Genomic DNA, 26,347 nt, shown 5'->3' on the forward strand with positions numbered 1-26,347 from the left:
TCCATAAGGTCTTTAGGAGCAAGCATTTTTCCGTACCTTACAGAAAATACATTTTAGGCTTATCTTATCCTCTTGCTGGGATGGAAATCTGCCAACCCAAACCATCAGCATAGCAAGAAATCCACTTTACAAACACCTCCACAAAGCCTTGCTGTGTCCTGGGCTCTGACTGGGGCAGCAGCCCCCAGGTTGCAAGGTGCACAAGGAGAACACATGCTGGATAGCTTGTTCTTTGAAGTGTCTGCAAGGTAGAAGGTTGAAATTCCCAGCTCACCTCAGCAACTAAAAGACGTAGAAAATCTGTGTGGTTTCTTCTGTAAGGAAGCTGGTTTGAATCCCGCATATAATGACAGGATCACAAGCACGGGTTTGTTTGAAGCATTTATATCAGTAACCACACAGCTGTGTCTGCCTGGAAACACATGCTTCCCTGTAAATGAATCACACATACTTTTGAAAAGGTAGTCTTTTCTGAAACCCCATTGTCACTGTCATTCATTGTTTTCTGTAGTAAAAAAAAAAAAATATATATATATGTGCATATATATATATGCAAAAGACATTAGCTAATTGCAGGTAGTAAGCCATCTAAAAGAGAACAAAACTCACATATATCTGGTGTACAAGTGGAGAGTATAATCTGATAAAAGTGCAGGGTATTTCTAGTTTCTGTCTAGATATCTGAATGTAGATTATCACTCAGAGTCTGCCAAAAGGGACAGGTTTTCAGAAGAAATTTAGATGACATTGAAATGAAATTCAGTCTCCATGAAATTGAAGTTTGTGGCAGCAAACAAGCATTCTGTAATTTCCATGTATATACACACCCAGAAATACCTCCGTACAGAATTTCCCCCAACCGCAAATAATTCAAATTGTCCCTTTTCATTGCTGGCCTATGTAGCACTGACCATTCTTGTACTAAGTCTGTGCTGCCAAACACAGACCCACAGGATAAACACAACTTTGTGCTCGCTGTTCAGCTGTGGCCTGCTTCATGCTCTTCAGCCCAGAGTGCTTTATGGATGGGAAGCGGCACAACCAGTAATAATGGCTTTTTTGTCCTTAGTGCTGCAAAGCTACTTGTGTATTACGGCTTGGTGAATTTCTGCAACCCTGAGAAAATGTCATAGGTCTAAACTAAAACTTATGCTCTGGAAGGGATGGAAAAAAACCCCAAAACGTGTTACCTTTGCAAGGACTGCTGCCGGCAGATGCCAAACCCAGCAAAGTTCCACAAGTAACTGATTTTTCTTCAGCTCACTTCAGACACTGGTGTATCTGAGCTAGCTGAATAAAAACAGCTTTGAGTAGGCCCAGGCATGCAGTCATCGCATTTCCCAACTGCTGCGTGGACATACCCTAGGGTCACAACAGTCTTGAGATGACGCATTTTCTTGCCTTAGGGTTTTGCCCTTAAACTGAAACTTGTAAACAGATGAAATGCGTTTTCAAGCTGATGCGCATGCGTGCACACAGCTACACCGTCCTCGCATGGGGAGTGGAGAGATCCAAACCTCCTTGCAAGGAAAATAAAAGATCATAAAAAAGCAGAAGAATACAAACCAATGCAAACTCTTACTTTACTTTAAATTCTACGAGGCCATTTTCCTTAAGCAAGGAGGAAAAAAACAACCCTTATTTACATCCCAGTGTGCTATGTAAACTGTAAGGCCATATCCAACTGTAAATACAGATTATCTACACACTCAAGTTTTCTCTCAGTTGTTTGCGCGCTGTTTAAGAACGGGGATCAGAAATGCTAGGGAAAAAAGGTACAGAGCCAGATGAGTGGAAGTGGGGAAAAGGCATAGAATAATCCCTTTTCCGCTGATTACTACTGCTCAGTCCTTGTGAAAGGACGGACTGGGGAAGGGAGGAACTATCAGCAGCTCCATCACAGCCGGGTGGAGCCGGACCACCAGGGAGATGGAAAGCGGGAGGCTGGGAGCCGCAGCTGCCTTCTCTGGGAGGAACATCTGTGAAACCCTGGGCGGCAGCAGCAGTGGAGGAGGAGCGGGCACAGGCAGCGAGGGTTCCCAGGGATGCGCTCACACAGATAACCGTCTCGCTGGACGGCTTCCCAGGCTGCTGCAGCAGCACTTCCCTTCCCCAGCAGGGACGAGGCAAAGACCATCGTGTGCGACACGCAATCCGAGTGTCAGCACGGCCTCTTGCTTCAGTATCCTGCTGCTTGTGGTGACTTCTGATGGCCGAGGTCACCAGAATGAGAACAGTTCTTCCCCACTGATAACATATATTATTTTGTTCATATGTAGGGACTTCTATATGGCTAGCACCTCAGACTTAATGCAGAAATTAAACAGAAGACAGCAGTTACCTTTGAGCATTTGCCTTCGACTCATGAACAAATGTTTTTCTATAAGAGGTCACTACAATTTACAGATGGGAAGACAAAGTGGAGCAGGGCTGACAGCTGACTGGCTGAAGGTTTACACATCAGCCTGGTAGGGGCTCAAGGCGCCAGCTCTTCTGGGGCACAAACTGAGAAGCTGTTCTCCCAGGGACACTGAAATCTCCAGGGGTCTTTGTTCTTTGAATTCAGCATAAAAATAGGAAGGAGAAGGGCATGGGGAAGGATCCTCTCAGGCTGTATTTCTGTATCTATATTTATATCTATATTTGCTAGTATAGATAAAACAGGCTATGGACCACTCTGTGGCTCTGAGAGCCAGTGCTGTAACTGGAATCACATCCACACATACCTGTGTTTTATTCCACTCTCATCAAAAGGTGAGAACAGCCCCTGGCACACATTATTCCCAAACTGTGCTTGGGCACTTTGTCAGATAAAGTTAGTCAGACAGACCAAAGGATTGACAAAGACCCTGCTAACAACTAAGCACTCCAAAAAATAAGCCTTGGCCTTGTGTTATTTATCAGTTTTGCTGCAGCCTTAGAAGCTAGAGTGATAATGGTACTTGATACCTTTGTCTCATCCCAGCCCTGTGCTTTTCTCACTTGTTTTCTAGATCAACCTTCTATCTTCTTTTATGGGCCAAAAATTCTTCGTGAGGACCCTCTTTACTATTTGTATCTTATAACTAATACATTAAGACTAGAGGTCACTAGAAGCAAGGGGCCAAGTTGAAAAACAAACTTAAGATGAGATTTAAACATTATAGCCTAAATTATAACATTGAAAACACTTGTTCCTTTGTTGCTCAACTCTACTAAGCTCTGCATACATTTTCTACCTGAGTTGTGAGTTCTCTGACGCAAAAATTTTACATATGTCCTCTGAGTAACTCTTTCTTGCCATTGCCAAGCAGCTCCGTGTTAATAGTTGGGTGGGTTTTTTTGTTGGTTTTTTTTTGGCTGGTTGATTGTGTTTTTTGTTTGTTTGTTTTTGGTTTTGTTTGTGTTTTTTATTAACACAAATATAAAAATTAATACACATTATAAAATTAAGCAGAATAGTTGAATATTATGGAGCTGGTTGAAGTACCACTGACAGGAGGGGGGCAACAGTTTAATAGTGCTGGCATGAGTTGTCATACTGTGCATCATCAGAGAAGTGTGAGAAAGCACATTGGAGTTTCATCTGACAAACTTAAGCCCTGGAGTGAAGGATTCCCTCCCTGACTGATCTCCTGCCACAGGGTTAAATTTGTTCCCTGCTGGCTGCAAGCCTGGGAGATGTCTCATACTTAACCTGCAGTACCACATGCATGTAGCTGATGACCATTCCACAAAATGCCACTTCTATGGAAAATTCCTCCTAGGTACCTCCTCTTCAAACACAGATACTTCACTACAGTCTTCTGCACAGAGCCCAAAGTACTTAAGAGGCAGCTGCATAAAACTCTTCATCTAGCCATCACTGTGGGCTGTCTCAAGGGGCTGTCTTTCTTCTCTCCTCTCTACACTTCCCCACAGTCTAACTTGCACTGGATTTTTATCTGACTGAAAACTGATCCTGCAAAGATGCAAAAATCCAGATAACCAAGCATTTGCTTCAGTTTGATGAGTTATTTTTTTGACATAAACCTGCAGTTAGATCTGTGTAACAATATCATGAAATTGCACCTTTGTTCACTCTCACTGCTGTAATTCATGGAAGATGTGCAGTGTCCTAAAGTTTGGTTATCATTTTTACTGCGCTAGTACTGATGGTCCCAAGCAGCCCATGATTCTACTCTGCAGAATGTCCAAGCATAGAAAACAGCCTCCCCGCAACTCCATCTCCTCTTTACTTCCAAAACAAGAGACTGAGAAAAAAAAGGCAAAGGAAAATGAAATCACTTAGTAAGGAAGTGACAGTGCCTGTGCCTTCCCTGCTTGAGTCAGCACAGCATCTGTCTGTCAGATGTCAGAACATGCAATGGACTGATGAGGACACAGTTCCCACAGGTGGGAAATCCTTCACATCTCAGATACCCCAGTGGGGAAAGCCATGGAGCCAAGTTAGAGTTGCATGGAGGGATAGAGATCAGGACGGGGAGAACATATGAACAGAACAAGCAGTTTTGTAACTATGTTGGTGTGGAATAAAATTGCAGGCACAACTGATAAACTTACATGTCAAATTAGGTAGATGCCAAATCACCTTATTTGAATTCCATGCCATTGGAACTACTTGCACACATTCGCACATTTTGCAAATACGTGTTTAAAGACGCAATCTTCAGGACATGTCCTAGTCTAAATGGGAAAAGCTCAGGCTGACAGAGCAGCCAAAACTTTGCCATGGTAAGAGTTTATCTCTTCATCAGTAAAAAAATATTTCTTAATGTCCAGGGATGAGTGCGCATTTCTGTGGAACATCTGCTAGAAAAAGTTGTATCCTGAAAAGAGGAAGCATGTAGAGATAAACAATGGATGTGTATTTGCTAGAAGATATTTTGTGTTGAATTTATGTAGACCTTTATGCTAAAAAAACCCAACAAAAACAAAACAACAACAAAAAAACCCCACCAAAAACAAAAACAGAAGCTCGGTCATAATTCAAGCAAAATCAGGGTTTATAAAGCTTTTCTTCATAACTTGCCTACATAATCTGCTATTCAGAAAAAAAAAAAAGGAAAAAAAGGAAAAAAAATCAGCATCTGTTGTGATACAGCCACACAGAACTAAAAAGAATCGTCAGGGAGAAGCCATTAGAACAAATTACTCCACATTAGCTGTGTTAATTGTAATGACTCAGAGACTTTAAGCTGAAGTCCATGAAGAATTATAACAGTCTTAAGACTCTCCATAAAAATTCTGGAGATCCCGCGCAGTTACTGAACTGTGTTAATGGTTGCTCTAAACTCCGAGTCCTCGTTTCCAAAAGCTGTTTTCCGGCTTGAGCATCCTCACCTGGGTGCGGTGAATCAGTTTCAGTGAGAAGCCGCACGGCGGCAGCGCTGCCGCATATGCTGTGCAGCCAGCCGGCTAACGGCGAGGCAAAACCGGGGTTAACAAGCAATCCTGTCACTAATGTACTCGCAGCTGGTTTGAAGAGAGAATCTGAAACAATTGTTCTTGACAAGTGAACCTAGCATATACATTTCAAGGGTTAAACTGAATCTAGCAGAAGCAAACCTCCCAACTCTGAAGAACTCTATTTAAATTCCATATTGTTCTCTCTATCCTAGTTAAAGCTATTCTGTTATCACTTTGAATGCAGAAAGTACATAATTAAAGAGCCTCAGTTTCAGGAAATTGTCCATACAGCGAATACTCTGCACTACACACATATAAATATACATACATATACTTTTCATACAAAGACTGATGTGTCTTTATAAACCTCAAGTCAATCTTAAAACTTTATTTCACTCTTCAGTCTGGGCGCTGGGTCCTTAATTGGCTGTTCTGCCACACTCATTTGTTCCTGTGTTTCCAAGTGAAGCACAACAAACAGCTCTTCCAAGAGAAAACTTAAGTATAGCTGAAAGGCAGTTCATCAGTCTCTGCTCCCTACAGACAGCATAGGTGGAACAGTGCCGAATTTGGTGGACTGTCCTGGACAGACGGAACCACTGCCATGCCAGCTACCCCTGCTGCGTCCTCATGTCCCTTTCCATTTCTCCTCAAAGCATGTGCCACGTGCCCACTTTGCAAAGACGAAACAAGCTGCATGTTGGAAGAGTGCAAAGCTGCAGTATTACTTTAGTCCTTTTAACATTAAAACCACCAAAAAAATTGCTGAGGGCCACACAGTCTTCAGGGGATTTTGGAATATTTGAGGCTTCTCAGTCACCTTCTTCGATCTTTGTTTCACTTGGAGTCAGTAGTCTGTTCCCACGCCAAGGGTTAGGACCAGACTGTACCGCTGTGGACTATCCCTCAGTACCAATGTGGATTTAAGGAAAAAAAATCTCTAAAGCATTTGTGAAACAAGAGACAGTGGTCAGAATCCTGCTGCAGCGCAGCATGCATGCATGGAACAGCAATAGTGGCAGCATTTGTTGCTGCCAGACACGATGATGGCTGGGTTGTGCCAAGAGCACTGCTGACAGCTCGGTTTGGTCACACAGCACATGTTGAGCAGCCAAGCCAGCGATCCAGGTGTGTGTAGCAAGTCTGAGGGCGAGTAGCCTGGCAGAAACCCCAGGTAGGTGCTGCGAGCGTTCAGGCCATCAGATCTGCAAACTGGACCAGGGCTCCCGCCGGTTTGCTGGCAAAGGTGCCGCCCCGCACCATGCGGTTGGGCTCCAGACCTCTACAGTCACCTAGAAGCCCAGCAGCGCGGGCCTACGGCCCATAGGCGCTCGGGCTGGGGCTTTCGGGGCGGCCCACAGCCGGGCCTCCTGCTGCACACAGAAAAAAGTCACCAGAAAAACTCCCCGCCCGCTGCGCGGCCCCGGCAGCTCCCCGGGGAGCTCGGAATGAACGCCGCCGTTCGCGGCCTTTCACGACGAGCCGCCTGGGCGCGGCTGAGGATGAAGCCGCTAGCGGGGCCCCAGCGCCGGGAAGCGAGCGCCGCCGCGGCCACTGCCCGCTGAGGCCGCTGCGGGGCAGCCCGGAGCCGCCCGCCCTCCCTTCTTCCCTTCCCCGCCCCGGGCGGTGCCGCCGCCCTGGGCCGCCGCGCCTCGGGGGGGCGGCAGACGAAAGCGGAAGTGCGCTGCTAGCGCGGCCCCCCTTCCTCCCCTCCCGCCGCCGTGACTTCCGTCGGCCGCTCTAGCCAGCGCCGCGTCTATGCCCGCGGCGCTGGGGGATGTTTATTGTCGCGGGGAGTGGGCCCAGGAGCCGGAACGCCGCCGGGCGCCAGCGGCGGGGCGCCTAGCAACGGCACCGCGCCCCCCCCGGCCCCACCGCCGCCTCACCGACCCTCCGCCCGCACGGTAACGTCTGCCGCCCGCCGACGGGCCACGCTCCTCCTCCTCCTCGCCGCCGCCTCGGGGAGCCGCGGCCCGGCGGGACCTGCAGCCCCTGCCCGGGGGGACGCGGCCCTGCTGCCCGTTGGGCCCCCGCCTGACACCCCCGCTGCTGCCCCTTCCCCTCCCGCTGAGGTGGGGGAGGCGGCGCGGGGCCTCCCCCGCTCCTCACCGCGGCCCTGCCGGCTCCCCCCGCCGCGGTGCCGTTCCCCCCTGGGCCGGGCGGGTTGTGGGGGGGCGGTTGGTGCGGGGCCGGGGCCGCCGTTTCGGGGACGGGCGGGGGGGCAGAGCAGAGCAGCCTCCGGGAGAAACGGTCCGTTCCCTGGCAACCGGCGAGGCTTCCCCAGGAGACACCGCCTGCCCCCGCGTCCCCGAAACAGCGTGCCCGGTGCCGGGGGCTTTGTAAGCGCGGCGGCCGCACGCTCGGTACCGAGGCGCAGGCACAACCCCGCGCTGCCGGGCGGCGGAGGCCGGCGTGGCCGGGCCGCCTGCTGCCCGCGCTTTGTTTAGGCTGTGCTGGCCCGAGAAGTTTTCGGCTGGGGCAGAAGTGGGGCGGGGGGGAAGAAAAAAATAAAAATATGATCTGATAACCTGAGTGTTGTGACGCAGGTAGATGAAGGGCTTTAAGTGAGGTTCCCGGCGGTGTGGGTAGGAGGTGTGCTGCTGTTTCCTCAGGCGAGACACGCAAATGGTAAATGTTTGGCTAGGAGAAGGATGAGAGGCTCACCCGTGTTAAAATATTTGGTAATAGCAAAACACTTTATTTTCCTTACGATGTTTTATCAAGTTGGAATGACCACCTAACCTGTTGGTTTAGATTTTTACCGTACTTACAATTTTCCACATACCATAAAGATCTAAAGGATTGCTCCTAGTGCCTGGCGTTCAACTGTTGCTGGATCTTATAACAGAAAGGTGGCACAAAATTGGATGCAAGTGATTCTCGCTTTGAATGTGAACAGATCTTTTTGATGAGAAAGATTTGAGGAAAATGGGCTGTTATTACTTATGTAAGAATATATCTCTTGGTCTTGTTCTGTAAGCTGTTTAACTTTATTCCTCCAGCTGGAATTGTGTTGGAAAACCCCAGGTCCATGGGGATGCAGTAGGCTTATCCAAGAGATTTCACAGCAGGATTGGGCATTTGTATCCTACTTGCTTATGGTATAGCTGGTATCATAATTCTGTTCATTGATCTAATTGGAGAAATCCCTACTTTGACGCTGTTTTTATGCATATTTGGAAATTTTCTCCTTCTCCAAAATATATTTGTTTCGGTTCTGTAGGAAATAGTCATTCGTGACTGTGCAAAGCTTGAAAGATGAAATAATAGCTTCAGCATGGCCTTTTGCTTTAGGGACAATTCAACTTGCCCCTGGAGACAACAGAAAATAAAAGCACACCTCTATATCTGTGACTATAACTAAGAAAGTTGTTTGGGTCGGAGGATTTTTTTTTTAGACAGACAGTAGTAGCTATGTTGCTCTCAGTTATGGGGAGTCATCCACCTACCACTGGGACTGTGTAGTATCTAAGAATTCAAGCAGACTTCAGATGTCTGTCACCTCCAGCGTTTCATATGGAGCTGTTTCCTGAGGGGCTGAACACAAATGTTAAAAAATGCATCTTCAGTGGAAGGATGCAACTGACTCTCTCTGTTCTCATATGGAAACCTCATATGGAAATTCCCGTTAACTTCTTCAGAAATGGTTTTCAAACAATGGTCTGATGAATGCCTACTGGTGCAGTGATGGCTGCTCTCCCTTCAGCTGGGCTGTTGGAACTCTTTGGAGTCAGTCAGTTGGTGGACTGCTTTGGAGCAAGGTTAAAAATAACCAGTAGAAGTTGCTTATACTTACACTGCTGGTGAAAAAGGTGTTTATTAAACTGTTCTGACATTAACGTAACCATTGTTAGATATCCCCCATCTACCTTTATAGCTGTGAGTTTCTCAGATCAAAGGTAGCCAAAAGCTTAAAATAATACTTTGTTTATATACCCCATCCCAAGTGCTTTTCCTCTCTCTTTGATGATGATGGTGTGGTTGGTTTGGTTTGGAACTTTTTGAAGACAAAGAGCACTGGCTTTTTTTGGGTTGTACGATTTCAGTGCTGTGTGTTTGTCTTCATATATGTTTATGTAGTATCTAAAATAGTATGGCTGTGGTCCTAACTGGGGATGTATGGGTAATGCTTTTTTTAAGAACGTGAGTGCTCGTTCCTTACTCTGAAGTATTTCTTATTCTGGGAAGTTTCTCTAGTTGCAGTGTAGAATACATTACTTTACAGTGTCAAATATCCTTGACTTAGGTTTTGGTTTTGTTCTTATTTTTATGTTCATTATCATATTTTACCTACTTTTTTTTTCTTTTTTCTTTTTTTTCCCCTTCTTAGATTAATATTCCAGAGGTATCCCTGAAATCTATGTTAAAAAAAGAAAGAACTAACTCTTATTAAGGAAATTTTAATACAGAGATTTATTTAAGCTTTTCTTCTTTTGTCAGGGTAGATTGTGTTATGCTGGTAGAAGATAACTTGAAATCAAAGTTGGCTAGTTTTTTGTGCTGGAGAAAGCTGAATGAAGTACACAATTTAAAAGAAATTCTGCACATGTAGACAAATGATTTTATTCTCAATTTTACCCTACTATTAAATTAACATTAACTAGCAAAATGTAATTTTACAACTGAGATTTGAGCTGCCAAAATTCTCAGGTTCAGGTGAGAGAATCTTTGGGCAAAATTTGTCAACAAAACCTAAGCTGACTCACAGAATCACAGAATTACAGAATGTTAGGGATTGGAAGGGACCTCAAAAGATCATCTAGTCCAATCCCCTCACTGGAGCAGGAACACCTAGATGAGGTTACATAGGAATGTGTCCAGGCGGGTTTTGAATGTCTCCAGAGAAGGAGACTCCACAACCTCCCTGGGAAGCCTGTTCCAGTGTTCCGTCACCCTCACTGTGAAGAAGTTTCTTCTCAAATTTAAGTGGAACCTCTTGTGTTCCAGCTTGAACCCATTACCCCTTGTCTTACCATTGGATGTCACCTAGAAGAGCCTGGCTCCATCCTCATGACACTGATCCTTTACATATTTATAACCATTAATGAGGTCACTCCTCAGTCTACTCCAAACTAAAGAGACCCAGCTCCCTCAGCCTTTCCTCATAAGGGAGATGCTCCGCTCCCTTAATCATCTTTGTTGCCCTGCGCTGGACTCTCTCCAGCAGTTCCCTGTCCTTCTTGAACCGAGGGGCTCAGAACTGGACACAATATTCCAGATGAGGTCTCCCCAGGGCAGAGTAGAGGGGAAGGAGAACCTCTCTTGACCTAATAAAATTGACTTAGGTATTTGCAAATCCAAAACTATAAAGAACCAGATGTTTGGTTTCTACTCAGTCCCTCTGTTCTGCGAGTGTAACTGCATAAATACGGAATAGTAACAGGCGTATACACAAGGTTGTTGCTTGATCTAAAATGTCTTTTAGAAAAGCATGGGAGTATTATTTTCTCCGTTTCGCAGATAAGAGACAAAAATGCAGAAATTCAGGTTTTGGGAAACAAGTGGTCAGGGCTATGCAGCAGGGATACAACAGGGTGTATCAGTAGCACGGAAGACAAGAGAAAGCTGTGAAAGAGGAGTATCAGGATGTTGTTTAGGACTCCTGTGTTCCAGCTAGTCTTGCTACTGGAGATATGTATAAATAACAACCTTCCCTCCCCATCTGCTTTATAAACATGTTCTTCAGGTTTTTTTTTCATATATACTGCATGTATTATTAGTTTTTTTATTAATAAAACATTTAGCTTCCTTTTGTTCACGTGGTTCCTGTGATTTCCAATTTGAGACTTCCCAAAGAAAGGTAGCAGGACTTCTTTTCTCTACATTTTCTTCTTTGTTGTCAGTGTACTGTAAGACATTAAAATGAACTCTTAAGGCAGAGGTCATAATAGGTTATGCTCGCTCACTGCTTGGACTGAAGTGTCCAAGCCTAGAAACATTTTGATTTACTCAGTATTTCTAAACCATGCCTTGGAAGGGGTTAACATTGTATTTGTAAACTAAATGGGAGTGGGTGTATTCAAAATTGTTGACACGTAGATTCAGGTTCTCAAAGAACACAGGTAGTATTTAGCAGCAGGCAATAAAGAGTTTTATCAGTACAAATGAGAAAAACTTAGTAATTAGTATTTGAAATGTTCAATATTTGAGTGAAAAGTTTAACAATGAAGTGCTTCTGTTAGATCAAGTAACATTAAAGTAGAACAAAGGCAGTTTTCAGTATTTTTATGCTGCATTCAGACCCTGCTTCTATAACAAATTATGTCTCTTTTTAACACAATGTCCCAAACCATAGTCTAGAATGTTATAGAATGTTATCTGCAGCTCAAATGAAAAAGCTCCTCCCTAAATATCTGTTGTCTTGAACTTGCAGAACATGGCTAAGGAAAACGGGGGCACATTACTGTAATGTTGTGTAATTTTTCTGCCATTAAAATCTATGCAAGTAGATTGTACTTCTAACCATGATACATCATAATTGCTCAAAACATCCTTACTGACAGCTCCACAGCATATTAATGTTCTTTTTTCCTGTAGATCCTCTTTTAATGATAGATCTTTTCCTTTTAAATTGTAATTTTGCTCTCTTTCAAACGCTTTTTCCTTTGTCCTGAATGAGCACGTGTCTTTTCTCCCTGCATCTGTTTAAGACAAGCCATCAGAGTTTTATGGGGACATTATTGTACAGTGTTGTGGTCTGCTTGGAGGTTAGCAACCTTTCAAGGGTGTTACGCATGACAGTGTTATACTTTCAGAATGTAGGGACTGAGGTTGCCAGTAGAAACTTGCTGATAATTGGGAGGCGCTGCTGATTGGGGATATCTTGTTTTCTTATACATCGGGCATTATTGGGTTCCAGTAAGTGAACTTGGAGAGAGCCAGGAGTTGGAGCCAGGGTGGAAAACAAATGCCTCTCTGAAGATGCCATGGGTTCCAGCTCCTTGCTCTCTGCTGGCCCTGCCTGCGTGCCATTCAGAATCCGCACATGTGCTGTCTTTGGGTCTGGTGCCATAAATTGCTAAGCCAATCTGTAGTAGCCCATCAAAACCAGATGGGATAAGTCATTTCTAACTTTGAGAATTCATATAATTTTTAGTTCAGGGGGAGAAAAAAAAAAAAGGATCCGGGAATACTAATTAGTTACTATTTGTTCTCTTCTGTGCTTACTTTCCCCCCCACCCCCATACATAGCCTTTGTTTTTTCTGGTTTTCTCTTGCTGTTTCTCCATCTCTCTTTCTGTGTTATCACCCATCTTGCATTTTCTTATATTGGACAAGCCAACAATTGCAGAATTATTATTTCAGCTGGGAACAAGCTGCACAGTAAAAGTAGCAACCATCACAGGAGTTGAGTACATTATGCACATTTGCCTTGTAGTTTATTACTTCTGTATTGTCAGTGAGTTTTAGACAAAGATACACCTTGAGTAAGTTCCCAGTTAGAGACTATGGCATGATGTTTAGGAAGGTATAATCAGATGAAAATACTGATAATAACATTAATTTTGTATCTTGGAGATTTCTGATACGGAACATAACACCAAAACATTTAAAGTGATATAAATGCATTACAGTGTGTTATGTATGTTGTTCTTGGTGCATAGTCTCCTGCTTCTTCTATGGCAATGACCATGTAGAGTATTTAATATATCTGACTATTTTTCTTCGATTTTGCAATTTGCTTTCTGTTGTGTTCATTTTGGATGAAATACTACTAAAATTTTAGATTAATGGATCAAGACAATATTGTCTCTATCTCTTAGGCTATACTCTACTTAAGCTACTTGTCTTGGAGTAAAACTAAGGTTTTTATGTTCTTCCACAAAGAAAAATGCCTTAATGAACGACAGTATTTTGATATAATTCCTTTTCACTGCATACCAATGTTCTTGCTCTTTTCTCCTCTCCCTTCCCCAAATACTTCACCTGACATTTATCAGAGATGTCTGCTGTCTTGGCTTTGGTGTGCTTAGAGATGTCGGGAAGTCTGGGGCTGGGCGCCCAACTCCCCATCTCGCGATCTTCCTCCCCAGTTGAGGGGAGTGTTGGGAGTGTCACCTCCAGCGAGCACGGGCCGCCTGAGCAATTCCTGGCTGCGCTAGGTTTGCTGTGCCTGCACTGGGCAGGTGTCCTGTGCCTTCACAGTTACTCATGCTTTTCCTCAGAAACACTCGATTTTGGTCTGCATGTATAATATGTTCATTCTGTGCAGTTCCTGTGGGGTGAGAGGCCACTGTGGCTCAGCCCAGGCTGTTGGTGCCGCCAGGACACTTTGTGTAGTTCACATTATGCTATTATATTGGGAGGGATAGGCCAAGAGTGCTGGATGAAGACAGGAAAGCTGTGGTAGCAGGCTGTCTACAGGCTGCAGTTTGTGTAACCCTTGTTAGTTCAGAGTTATTCAGCAGGCTCATTATTCCAACACAAACGTCAAGCTGTTCAGAATTATAAACTTCAGCAGTCAGAGAAGTGCATTTTCCTGAGGTGTCTAATGACATCCTCAAATGAGCTGAAGAAAGATTATCTACTGGAGCTATGGAAGAAGTTTTAGTAATCTGTACTGTGTCCGAATATAGTTGGTAAGAGTTGTAACGTATTTAACTGGCAAGTTTAAATACTATGTATGTGTATACGCGTTATTTCTGTTAAGTCTGGCAACATGGCTTCAAACAAGTAACCTCCTATTTTCTAGTGTACTGGATGCAGACACCCCTCTCTCCACACAGAGTTAACTGAGTCAGAGTGTAGTCACTTCTTGTCTCATTTAAAGGACGGATGTATGCGATGGCATTAATAGGTAATTTTCTACTGGTATGTTTAACTTTATCATTTTCCTTTCTCAGGATGTGATCTTCATGGTGAGCTGGTGGGAAAACTGAGTTGTAAATCACCCCAATGGATGCGGACAGTGATGTTGCATTGGACATTTTAATCACAAATGTAGTGTGTGTTTTTAGAACAAGATGTCATTTAAACTTGAGGAAGATCGCATTAGAGGGAGCAAACGTGATATACAAGCGTGATGTTGGGGTAAGAGATTCAACATACCTCAGTTATCTGTTTTAACTAGCGTTCCTTAAGCTAAACATTCTTCTGTCTGATATCTCTGTACAGTGGATAGAGGAAAAAAAAGTTGTATTTTTGGCCTCTTACACCTCAAGGTAATAACAGTGATGGTTTGATCAATAAAATATCTACTGATAGGGAGTCAGCAATGTGGAAGTCATTGTAATAAGAAAAAAAAATAGCACAATTCTCACAGCTTTCAGCTTTTTGTTCAGAGGAAAATACCTTCATTTAATCTGTTTTGTGAACACTGCATCACTGGCTAAGATTCCACATTTATTTTACTCTTCTCAGGAGCTGAATTTTCTTAATTACTTAAAGAGATGAAAGAACAGTTCAAGGCTATCAAAACTAAAGGAATTGTTAGTGTAACAGTTGATTTGTCTAACAATTGATATTTTTTCTCAGTATGAAATTGAGCTACAATTAATTTCCAGTTCTTCCACTTTTATTTTTCTTTTTAGAAAGTATTAATGAAGCTTAGGAAACCTAGGATTACGGCCACAATTTGGTCCTCAGGAAAAGTTATTTGCACGGGAGCCACAAGGTGAGTTCCTGAAGATTCTTCCTCTAGCTGTGAACTCTTGCATATTTTAAAAGACAAATGAAGAAGATGGGAAGAGGCAATACTTGCCACTGTTAAGATTCACACACACTGGATCACACGCAGATCCTTGCCAAGCCGTGTATTTGGGAGGAAGTTTTCTATGTGAAGTGTCTGCGTCAGACTGAGCTGAAATCTTAAGCAACATCAGTTCAGCCTTCTGGGAGAACAGCAGGGAAAACTACTTTATGAAGAAAATCCTAGAGATTTCATTTGAGAACTCTTTAAGAATTCTCATTTTAGCCAAAACTTGAAGCTTGGGTAGGGACGGCCTTTTTTGAGGGATATATCTTACTATTTCACCCACCTGAATGTAATCAAGTTATACAGTGTTGAGGGATGGGAAGGAAGCAAAAGCAAACTCTCAGTTCATATACATTTGAGACTCACTAAACCCTTAACAGCTGAATTCCTTTAAGATATGTCTGCATTGTGGAGTAAGGATAAGGTACAGTAGTAAATTTGCATATTTTCTGTACATGATCTCTGTCTGAAAATGGAAGATAATTGTTCAGGATGTTAACTCCAGACTACCCGTGATCATAATTGTCTCGTAAGAGTATTTAGGATCATGTATGATCAACATAAGTCTCCAACTTCAGCTGGAGCCGAGTGTTAAAATATTCTTCAAACAGGGAATGAAGAGCTTCATTTGAATATCTAGATAGTTAAAATGTAATACGTGCAGTAGGATAAAATGAAGGCTATCCATGTGATCGTGGTTCATGTTACATGATTTAACAGTTCATTTTGTAGTCTGAGTAGCTATTGTGTTATGTGTGCACACAAATGTATACTTTTATTTCTGTTAATGCTAGATTCTTTTCTTTCTTCTTTATAGTGAAGAAGAAGCTAAATTTGGTGCCAGACGATTAGCTCGTAGTCTACAGAAACTAGGTTTTCAGGTAATTCTAATGAAAAGGACTTGTATGACTCAAGAAATGCTGGTAGTCCATTTGTTACAAAGAAACAAAAATGAGGGAGCATAACAATTTAGCAGTAAGCATGTTTTCACTCATATGCCCCTTTTGTGTCAGCATACATTTTCCAGATGCTGGTTAAAGATAAGCTGTTCTATTTTGTGGATTTGAGTTTCGTTTGGCAGCTTAGAGTAGCACTTCTTCACTGGCTAATGAACAACAAAATTTGTTTAATAAATGAACCATCCACAGATGTTTCTTGGATAGAATTTACAATATCTTGAAAGATTTATTTAGAAGAACTGCTGAAGAGTATAAACCTAACTGTCATTTGAACATAATTTTCCCTCATTTCTCATGGAATAGCATCTTGTTAAGGGCAAATTTGATCCTCTTTAAGTGAGGAAAAAAAGTGCTTCTGCACTGTCAGTTTGCAACACCAGGCCAATTAAAATACTTAGGACATGAAACCCCTCTTTTTTTCTGGGTCTGGTTTAATATTACCAGTCAAAAACACCACTTGCATTTCATAGTAAAGGTCAAAACATGGCAACTTGAATGACTTAAAGCGACATGTTTTAGTATTCTAAAACTTCCTGGTAGTCAGTTGTGCTGTTTACCCACAGTTTCAGTTTACGGACAGGCGGTTAAATAGACACAGTGACTGTCCGTCCTCTGGCAAGGAGAAGCTCCCTTTGATTGTAATATATGAAGGTAGCGGTGACAGCCTGTCCTGGTAATGCTGCATCAGACCAAGCAGAAGTTAGACACTCTTACTGTCAGGAATCAATGCATTAGACCCAGCCTCTTAAAAGTTGGAGTAGAACATTAAATCAGTGAGGTAAACAGTGCACCAGGTTTTATAATGAAGTGAGCAGTTTAAGCTGAATATATTGAAGATTAAATTGATAGTTGACCTTTTATAAGTTTATGAGTTGCTTCACCTGGTAGTATACTTCTAAAAAGTTTTGACTGAGGAATGGTCATTGTCTGTTGGCTATTTTATTGTCATCTAAAATGGCAGTGGTAAAGAATAACTGCAAGCCAGTAGTTTGAGCTGGGTTTCAGAAAGTAACAGTAGAAAAACAGCCTGCTGTACTGGCCACTGGAGATCTGAAACAAAACAATTTGCACCTTTTTTCTTATTCTTAGCTTTAATAAAAATGGTGTATAGCAACAAGGCATTAAAGAAGTTTTTAAATTGCGTAAGATTCTCGAAACAATGAAATTTAAGCTTTTTCTCTGCTTATTTTGATGTTCTATGAGCTATTTAACTTAGTTTATTTTCAATTTAGAGGTGTTTAGTACAGCAATATGAGTAGTTTCTTTGTCTCAAACTGTGCTAAAATCACAAAATACAACTGTGAAGTATGTAGTTCAACAGTTACTGTGCCATAGAAGGATGAAGTAACTGATTTAAGTCCATTAAGTACTGTTTAGATTCCTGTTAGAAATGCATCAATCACCAGGTTTTACTTTTGTAATCTCATAAAAGTACTCTAATTAGTATTCTAACTGTATTGCAACCCATACATCTGCCTTGCTGTACACTGAATTTCTAATGTCTTTTTTTCCTCTCTTTTGAAAAGGTAATTTTCACAGATTTTAAAGTTGTGAATGTTTTAGCAGTGTGCAACATGCCCTTTGAGATCAGATTGCCGGAATTTACGAAGAATAACAGACCTCACGCGAGGTATGATAGGATTTTAAAGAATTATAGTCTTGGTATATTTCTTAAGCTTTTATTTTTCAGTTCTAGGTCTATATTTTTTTTAACGTTTATTTTGTTTTCTAGTTATGAACCAGAACTTCATCCTGCTGTGTGTTACAGAATAAAAACTCTCAGAGCTACCTTACAGATTTTTTCCACCGGCAGTATCACAGTTACAGGTATTTTGATGTCAAAAATAAATATTTAACTTGTTGGGAATATTTAACTTTAGGACCAGTAGGTTTAGGAAAGGAGAATGTTTAAAACAGTCAAAAGATATGTTGAAGGGATTTTATTTTCCAGTGCTAACACCTAGTTTGTTTTTGAGTGAAAGTGCCAGAAGAGTTGTAGAGAAAGTGTTATTACTGGTTTGCTCAAAAATTACTTTGACTGTAGATAGTCTGTTTTTTATGAAAACAAAAGTGAGATAGGACTTGAGAATGCATGTATTTATTGGTTATTTAAAGATTTGAATTTCCTTCCTTTTTTTTTCCTTCATCTTCATAGTGCTGTCAACTACACTGCATGTAGCATTGACATCCCTTTCGTAAATACATGTTTCCAAACTGGAGATTTGTGGAAACATATAGCATAGCATTTTGTAATAACTGAAGGTGACCAATATTTGCAGTTCTTCAGACTTGTCCTGTCTTCTGTTAAAGCTCAACTGAAGGGAAAACCACTCCCTGAATCACAAGCAGCAGTAATCCCCATGTGATCAGAGACATGGTTGTCCTGGGTCTTGGAGATGCCATGCCATGTTTTTTCCTCTCTCTTCCTAGTTTTCATTTTCCATGTGTTGTTATATTTGCTTGCCAGGTGTCCACCACAGGTTTCCAGATAAAAGAAGTCAGGTTCTTTACAGAATGCCTGTTAAAATGGCACAGAAGCAAAAAACATCCCTTTAATATCACTTTAGTGGGAATTCTGTCTTGCAGTTGTTAGAGCTAAGCTGCTGGTATCAGAAGTTGGGTAGGGATTCTTATTTTCACATCTTAATTCCTTAACAAATACCTAGGCTTTATGAGGTACATTTCTGAAAAGATATCAGGAGAAGTGCTTTTTCAAGAAGACGAACTCCGTCAGATTTGGTAATGTGAAAATATAGGGCTAAAAAGTATTTCAAGATTGCAGTATATGTTCTAAGCAGAGCAACTGGTCTAGCCAAAACTAGAAACTAAGTTTAAAATAAATAAGAAGCTTGAGTATCACTACAGTAATAAAAGGTTCTCAGTGCATCTCCTCAGCCTCCTAATGCGATTTAGCCTTTCTGTAAGATTCTTATTACTCCATATATGGGACAAAATCACTTTCATATTTTCAGAATAGTCCTTTCAAATATGAAGGGAAATATGGTAAACATCAATGTTTTACTTCCTTCTGGTTTACTTGTTACACTGAGTTTGAAATATGTCAGACCTCTGGTTTTGAAGGCTTCTGTTTTGCCTAGGTCTTTCTTTTAGGGGAAAAAAAAAGGTCCACAGTCTTATGCTTCTTGTTCTAAAAATGTTTTAAATTACTTTTCATCCTTACTCTACTCCCTCTCAAGTGCATTCAGATGAGGTTCCTTTAGACCATTCATGTTTCTGTAGTACTAGTACTTGTCATGCCAATAATTCAGATAATTTTATTTGAGATACAGAATTAGAAATGTTAGGAAAAAAAGTGGTGGGATTTTTAATTTTTTTTTAATGGGACAAGTATAAAAAGATTAAGAGTTACACTGAGAAAAATAAAAAGAACCGATACATAATAGGAAGAAGTATTGATTTTTATTTCCTCCAAAATGAGTGATGAGGGGGTTGTTTTGGGAGTGTGTTTTGTTTGCTTCTCTTATACTCCCTGCAGTGATGATCCAGTCTTTCCATCTCTTGAACCCTAGAGGGAGTAGCATTTTTTTCTACAATAATTATTTGCCCACTCACACTCTTGCTTTCTGAAGACCTTCTCTAGAACTTGCGTTTCTACAATAGCAGACAAATTTAGGGAAGGTGCAGTATCTGCCCGAAAGGCAGGTGTGTTTCACCCGGCTTGTTTTGGGTGAGTGCTTTACTCGACAAGTTTGAAAATACAGGAAGAATCAGATTCCATTCTATTTTTTTTCCAACTGAGCGTGTAAATTAAAACAATATTTCCCGAACTACTTAAGCAATTTATACCTTAAGTTAGTTATGATTTTTGGAAAGCATTTTGAACAGTTCTCTATGCTCGGAAGAAATTTTAGAAGTCTAAAGTGAGGTAAAAAAAAATGAGTTCATTGGCATCAAAGCTTGTGAGAAATTGCTGTTTTCATTTATCTGCATCACCAAACTTCTATCCAGGATTAATCTCTTCTGGAATGTTATTGCTCACTTATTTTCAATTTTAATTGTTCATTGCATAAAATGGTCTAGTACCATTAGAAAGCATCACTAGTGCATTCTTCCTTTTCTTTTCCCAAGTGCTCATAAATCAGGTTAGATAACCTTCAGGTGTTTCATCCTGAGACAATAACCCTTCCCTAGTTTGCAGGGTTTGTCTTGAGGTCAATAGTGGAGCTATTAGCAAAATCCAGATTAGAAAGTCTATAATTTTTAAATATAAAATAATCTTGCTTGAAACATACTTGTGTTAAATTTAGCAGTAGTTTGTGTTGGTAGGTTTTTAAAAGAAAGGATAAAAGTGCTGAGCTTTGAGTAATACAGATTCCTAGAAGATTAGCATAAGTAAAAATATTTCTTTTCCCTCTACTGCCTTTTCTGGGCTGACTTTTTAAGCCAGTAAGTGGGAAAGCACACAAGTTGTTATGAAATTAAATGGCAGTATTATTTATTTGTAGTGTAGCCATTGACCAGTGTAGAACAGATGTCATGCTAGAGTCTTTTCTTGTAGGTAAAAGTGATCAGAGGAACATCATCTTAAGTTGGGAGAAACGGGGCAGAAATTATTTTTTGTCTACAGTATAAAGTTGTGGTAGCTAAAAATAATAAGGTTATTTTAAGTACACTATTGTTGTTTTAATTTCTGATTCTGTGGTTTTTCTTTTCTTGCTGCTTTTTTTTTTAATATGTCTCAGGGCCAAATGTAAAGGCTGTTGCCAGTGCCGTGGAACAGATTTACCCATTCGTGTTTGAAAGCAGGAAATAAATTTCATAATTCACCACTTGATGGTTAGGTTCCCTAACCAAGCACCTTTAAAGACTGCTGCACATTGGACTAAAAGCAAAAAGAAAAACTGGACCAACCATAGCAGAGGAATACAGACTCTTTTACTTGCTCATGGCCACAGTATAAACTCCAGTTCTTTTGGATTTTACTCTTAACAGTGCTGTATTGTAAAAACGGAAGTTTACAAGATATGAAATTGCTGCTTTTAAAAAGACATTCTATTTATTTTTGCAGTAATTTCTGTGTATTCATAAGCAAAGCTGTCACGATGTGCACTACCTTTAGAACTTTTTTTTTTTTTTAGTTTGAGCTTGTGTTTTATTTGTGAATAGTCTTTTACATTTTTGTATGCTGAATATTGGGCACCAAAGAAGATGTAAAAGTTATCTTTTTCACCTGATGAATGTGCACAAATAAAAATTTGGAAAATATTTCTCTTCATACCTGTTCTGTTATATTCCTTTCCCTTTTTCTAATACAGTTAAAATTGTATAGTTGCAAATTAATTTGAAACAATGTAAGAATAGTCTTTTGCTGATACCTTCTGTTTCTGTTTGTAGTATGTGTAAAACTTTGTGTGTGGGTTAGACTGAAATCTATAGTAGTTACGTATGTTTATCTGAGGATGAAATTTGGTTTGTTCCAAGTTCTCTTAACTACGTGCCAGATTTCAAGTATTTTCTTGCTGTTACATGAAGAGAAGACATTTCTAAATGTAAAGGTCTACAGCAAGTGTTTCCTACAGATGATGAGGAAATCTTATCAACTAAAGAAACTACTGTAGAAAAACCAACTGCCTTGCCCACCTACTGGATGCAGAAGGAAGAAAGTTACTATGTGTGCTTCGTTTTTCAGGAAAGTGATGTTGCTCTTCAACTTGAGAAGATAGTGTGGTCATGCTAATCCAGCCCTAGCATATTGATGAATGATTAACACAGACCTTTTCTACCCTCTTCTCACTGTATAATATTTTCATGACAGGAGCTGCCAACAAGCAATGAAGCTTGATTCTGGCATGTATTATTATTGGTATTAATCTTGGACTTGGAAGCCAGTAGATGTTTCTCTCAGTAAGTGCACATTTGAAGCAGAAGAGAGGTGAATGCTTAAAAGTAACTGCAAATGCTACTTTTAAAAAGATACAATAAATATGTATAAATATATGTATGTCTTTTTTCCCTATCTCACTGAAGAGAAATGTAACATTGCTATTGTGTACTGCAGGTAATATACAGTCTTGGTAGGTACTAAAACTAGTAAACTATGAGCTGTGACTGTACCAGAAGTCACAGCTACGGAAGAACGGTGGAAGAACACCCTGAAGAAGCAAATGCCTAGCATCATCTATTTAATCTGTCTCACGGGATGGCGTAGAAGTTGGGGCTGTCTGTAGTGACTTCATGCAGAAATTATGGAAAGGAAGGAACAGTATGTGAAATGCCCATCCAAATCCTTCTGAACAAAAAGAAAGCAACAGTTTGCCACAAGCCTCAAGTTACATATTCGTAAAAGCCCTTTAGGTAGGAGAGGACTTGCAACCATTAAATTACTAAGTTGAGTTCAACTGCTGCAGAACTCATGATGAAGAGCAGGGCAAGGGCTGCTTGCTGTATGCAAGCTTTCCAGTTTGCATAGAAGATAATGTGGATCTTAGCACTCCTGACACTAGAGGATTTTGTTAAAGATCATGGAGAGCAACGGTCAAATCACCATTAGAGAGCACTAGTGTATTATCATTACAATTTAAAAAAATGAAAAAAAAGATATTAGAACAATGAACAAAATTTTAAGGGGTTTTCCAGGAACAAAGTGTGGTCCTAAGCTGATGGACGAGGATTTGGCCAATGTAACTACAAGAGCTGTCTTAGATCAGGTTTGCCTTGTCTTCTTTTGGATCAAATTATAGCACTTGGGTGCTACCAGTGAAATTCTGAGCCTTTTATCAAGTATATGTGTCTCCTAAATTTATCTATAGAGGAAGAGGAATATTTTGCTTTTTTGGTAGCACTGTCACATAGCATGAAGTCTGCTTGTTAGAATAAAAATGAAAGGTAATAATAAGCTGTAATGTATTAAAATGGGAACCATTTCTTTTGAAGTGCTATGTAGATCCATGGTAGAGGTTTGAGGCTGTCATAACAATCCATAAGGGAACCCAAAAGCACACTATTAAACTTGCAGGGTAGTATTGACAAAGAGAATAATAGCATACAAAAGATCCCTTGAAATAAGTGCCCACCTGTCCTTCTAGCTCCAAGGGAGCTTCAAACTTTGTGATAAATACTCTTTAAAACCTCTGATGATGGAGGGCAGTTGGCAGCGTGTGTTTAAACTCGGGGCTATCACTTTGTTTCCCATCACTGCTCTAAATCAGTAGGTCCCCACCTCAGTCTGGAGTAAGCCTTGCTGCTGTTGATTTCTGCATCTGTGCACACCCTTCCCCATCTTCACGAATTAAGTTTTGCTTCCTTGGCCGTGTTGTGCTGCGTCCACCCAGGCTCTCGCTATCCACTCCCACAGTCACCATGTGGACCCCAGGCCAGACAGCGTGCCCCAGCATGCTGGTTTTTGCCTCCAGCGTGAGGAGTAGTGCTTTAAATTAAACTTACCTGTCAGTCAATCAGCTCTTCCTCAATGGCCATGTTTTTTAGAGCACTGTTCATCTGTCCCTGGATTTTCCAGGTGGATCCCATGCAAAACTGCACAGCGCTCTGCTGCGGCACTCGCAGCACCATAAAAAGTTTATTTCATATTCCTGAGAGAGAAGGGTTGGTTCTATTTATAGAGCCTACTAAAGGCTTCTTTTTTCAGTAGAATGGTAACTGACTCATTGCTAGCTTCTGAGTTGTCATAGCCACTAGATGTTTCCCTGCAGTTTCTAGCTCCATTTTATCATTCTCTGACTTGTAATTGGTGTTATCAGAGAAATTTGCACTTACGCTTTCAGAATTGTATCCTGCTTTTTTCGGTCCCTTCTCATGGATTTTTGAAACTCTGAATTCCAACCCAGACTCTCCCACTTTAGTATTGCTTGCAAATTTAAGCAGCACATGCTGTTCTGTAATCCAGTCAATTAATGAAGATACTGAATAATTTTAGATCTGGGACAGACTTTTTTGTGGGCTGCTGCAGAAATCCAGGGATGCGATTTGTAAGATGTGTCCCTTTGTTCGCTCGAATTTTCATAGTCAATGACGTGGTGACTACCAGTTCTGTCTCATCAGATGTGCAGGCTTTGTCACAAAAGACCAGTCCAATTAGGGCTACATTTATAGGGCTACATTTATAGGGCTACACAGGGTTAAGTCTGTAGGACTACAATTAAGACTATAGCTGGAGTGATTTTAAAAGCCCTTGACTACAGCATCATCACCTTTTGAGGTACCTGAAGCTATTACGGTCTCTGCAGTTAACTCAGTGTTTGAGCTCTGCCTTTTTCAGAAAGATGGTATTTTTACTTATTTGTTTCTGTGCTAAATAGGTATGCACATGGAAAGTTTAGAAGAGGTCACAAGGAACCCAAAATCCGTAAGGTGGAGAGACGATTTCTATGGGTTTTTTCTGATTTTATTTTTGTGAGAACACTCATGCAATTTATTACAGCAGAGGTTCAGGAAGCTGCGACACTAAGAAAGATTTTGCAGAAGCCCCTTTCACTAAACGTGATGTAATAGAAATTTTAAGTATAGCCTTGGATTGCATGTGCAAATGTCTGCTATAGCGAGATAACTGTCAGAAAACTACCAACCAGAGCAAATGGGGATGCTATTGGAAGTGCAGGCAATCCACTACCTGGTAAAGTCACAGATCAGGAAGTGGATTAATTTCCTGCAATGTAATCTTACTAAAAATGCATTATATTACTTGATTTAATCTGAGACACTTGTTAGTGTAATGATGTGGAGAAACTAACAGCATATTTGGAAGACAAACCTGAGTCATCTTAATATTTCTTTTTCTGAAGTCGATTTAGTAGAACACATGATGCTGATAACTGTCCTCCAGCCTGAACATGAAGCAGGTGGAGAGGTTTCAGTAGACATCAATGCTAAAAAACTGAGGAAGGTGCTAATGCGCCGAAACCCAGAAAATGGTGGGTTTGGGCCCTATTTTTTGACAAGATCATTTTACAAGTGCTCAGAACTGACAGTGAAATTTGTAGGTTATATAAAAAGAAAATGTCGCTGTTGAAAAAACTTTTTTTTTTCAAAAGAAACCACTTTACAGTATAGTAGGTCCCGCCTGCAGCCCTTTGCTGGCAGCTGAGTAGTTCTTCTAGATGTTTTGCTTTTCTTCAACAAATGCCTGCCAGACTTCCAGGCTTGACACATGCTCATTAGGCAACACATGGCACCAATCATGTATCCTATATTTTATTCTTTCCATTTCAGTGATAGAATGTGGTGTTTTCTGTAGCAAAAAAGCACAGATATTTTTCAGAACTATTCTTTGCTTGAGCCTATTATGGTAAAAAAACCAAACAAACTAACTAAATTTATGCTGTGTATCGCAATGGAAGCTGATCCTGTAAGTGCAAAAATCAGACACTGAACCGAGCATTCCAAATTAAAAAAAAAAAAAAAAAAATCCACCAAATCTTGTAGGTTTTGGCCATGTTCTGCTTCTTGAATTCCTCACACATCCAAGTGTGAAAATTCAAGGTAAAATATTCAACTTTCTATGCATGAAACATCTACTCTTAAAAACTTCAACCACCCCCTTTCCCCTGCCCCCAGAGTCAATCTCTTGACTTCATCCCCACTTGCATTTGAGTGCTCTCCTCATCCATGGTTTCTCTCCCACTTACCCAAACATGCTCTCCAGCTTTCCCTGTTTCACTTTGCTATGAAACTTTCATGTGGCTGAGCTCTAATGCATTTGGCATCCTTTTTCTGCTTATTTGTAGAAGTTACAGGAATACTCTTACCTTTGCCAATTCCTGCTGCTGCAGCACAGAGTGAAGTGTTACTGCTGAGGTCAGGGAAGCGCAAGGAGACTCTGCTACGGGCTTTCTCATGCAGGGGCAAAGGGACCTCTTCTCCTAGCTTCTTGGGGTCGATATTGGAACTGTAGATCTCAAACAAAATTCTAAGCAGGTTTTCAATTTTTATTGGAAAATTCAGAGTAATAGAAACAAAAGTTTTCCATGTCTGTGAAAAAGGTGAAAGCACCTGAGATCCAGGGTGGAATTCTAGCTTGGGATGGGAACCTGCTGATTCCCTGTAGGGAATAAGAGCAAAAGGCTTTAGAGCTTACTGCTTCTGATGGGGCCTTTGGTCTGAGTCACCTGCATCTCAGGTGCACAGCCCCACTGTCTGTACATGTGTTCTGGGCGTGCTCGGTCTCTTGTTGCTTATAGACTATGTCAAAAGGGCTCACGTGGACCCTGATGAGAAGATTTGGCTTAATCTTTGGTACATTGTCTATGATAAAAACTGCATCTCGCAGACCCTTATGCCTACTGTCATAAGGATCCCTGAAAACAGCCTGGTCTCGTAGTACCCATGAGGT

At 41.1% G+C, this 26,347-nt stretch overlaps 1 protein-coding gene across 1 annotated transcript; it reads left to right on the top strand.

The window, feature by feature from the left end:
• Positions 1–7,102: 7,102 nt before the first annotated feature.
• On the top strand, positions 7,103–21,948 carry TBPL1 (TATA-box binding protein like 1). Its single transcript, XM_065631785.1, has 7 exons — positions 7,103–7,292; positions 14,232–14,418; positions 14,919–15,001; positions 15,900–15,963; positions 17,568–17,671; positions 17,774–17,868; positions 20,745–21,948. Exons 2-7 carry the CDS (start codon positions 14,284–14,286, stop codon positions 20,813–20,815), a joined length of 552 nt encoding a protein of 183 aa, XP_065487857.1. The 5' UTR covers positions 7,103–7,292; positions 14,232–14,283; the 3' UTR covers positions 20,816–21,948.
• The last annotated feature ends 4,399 nt before the right edge of the window (positions 21,949–26,347 follow it).

The sequence above is a fragment of the Caloenas nicobarica genome, chromosome 3 (genome assembly GCF_036013445.1).
Source record: "Caloenas nicobarica isolate bCalNic1 chromosome 3, bCalNic1.hap1, whole genome shotgun sequence".
Taxonomy (NCBI): domain Eukaryota; kingdom Metazoa; phylum Chordata; class Aves; order Columbiformes; family Columbidae; genus Caloenas; species Caloenas nicobarica.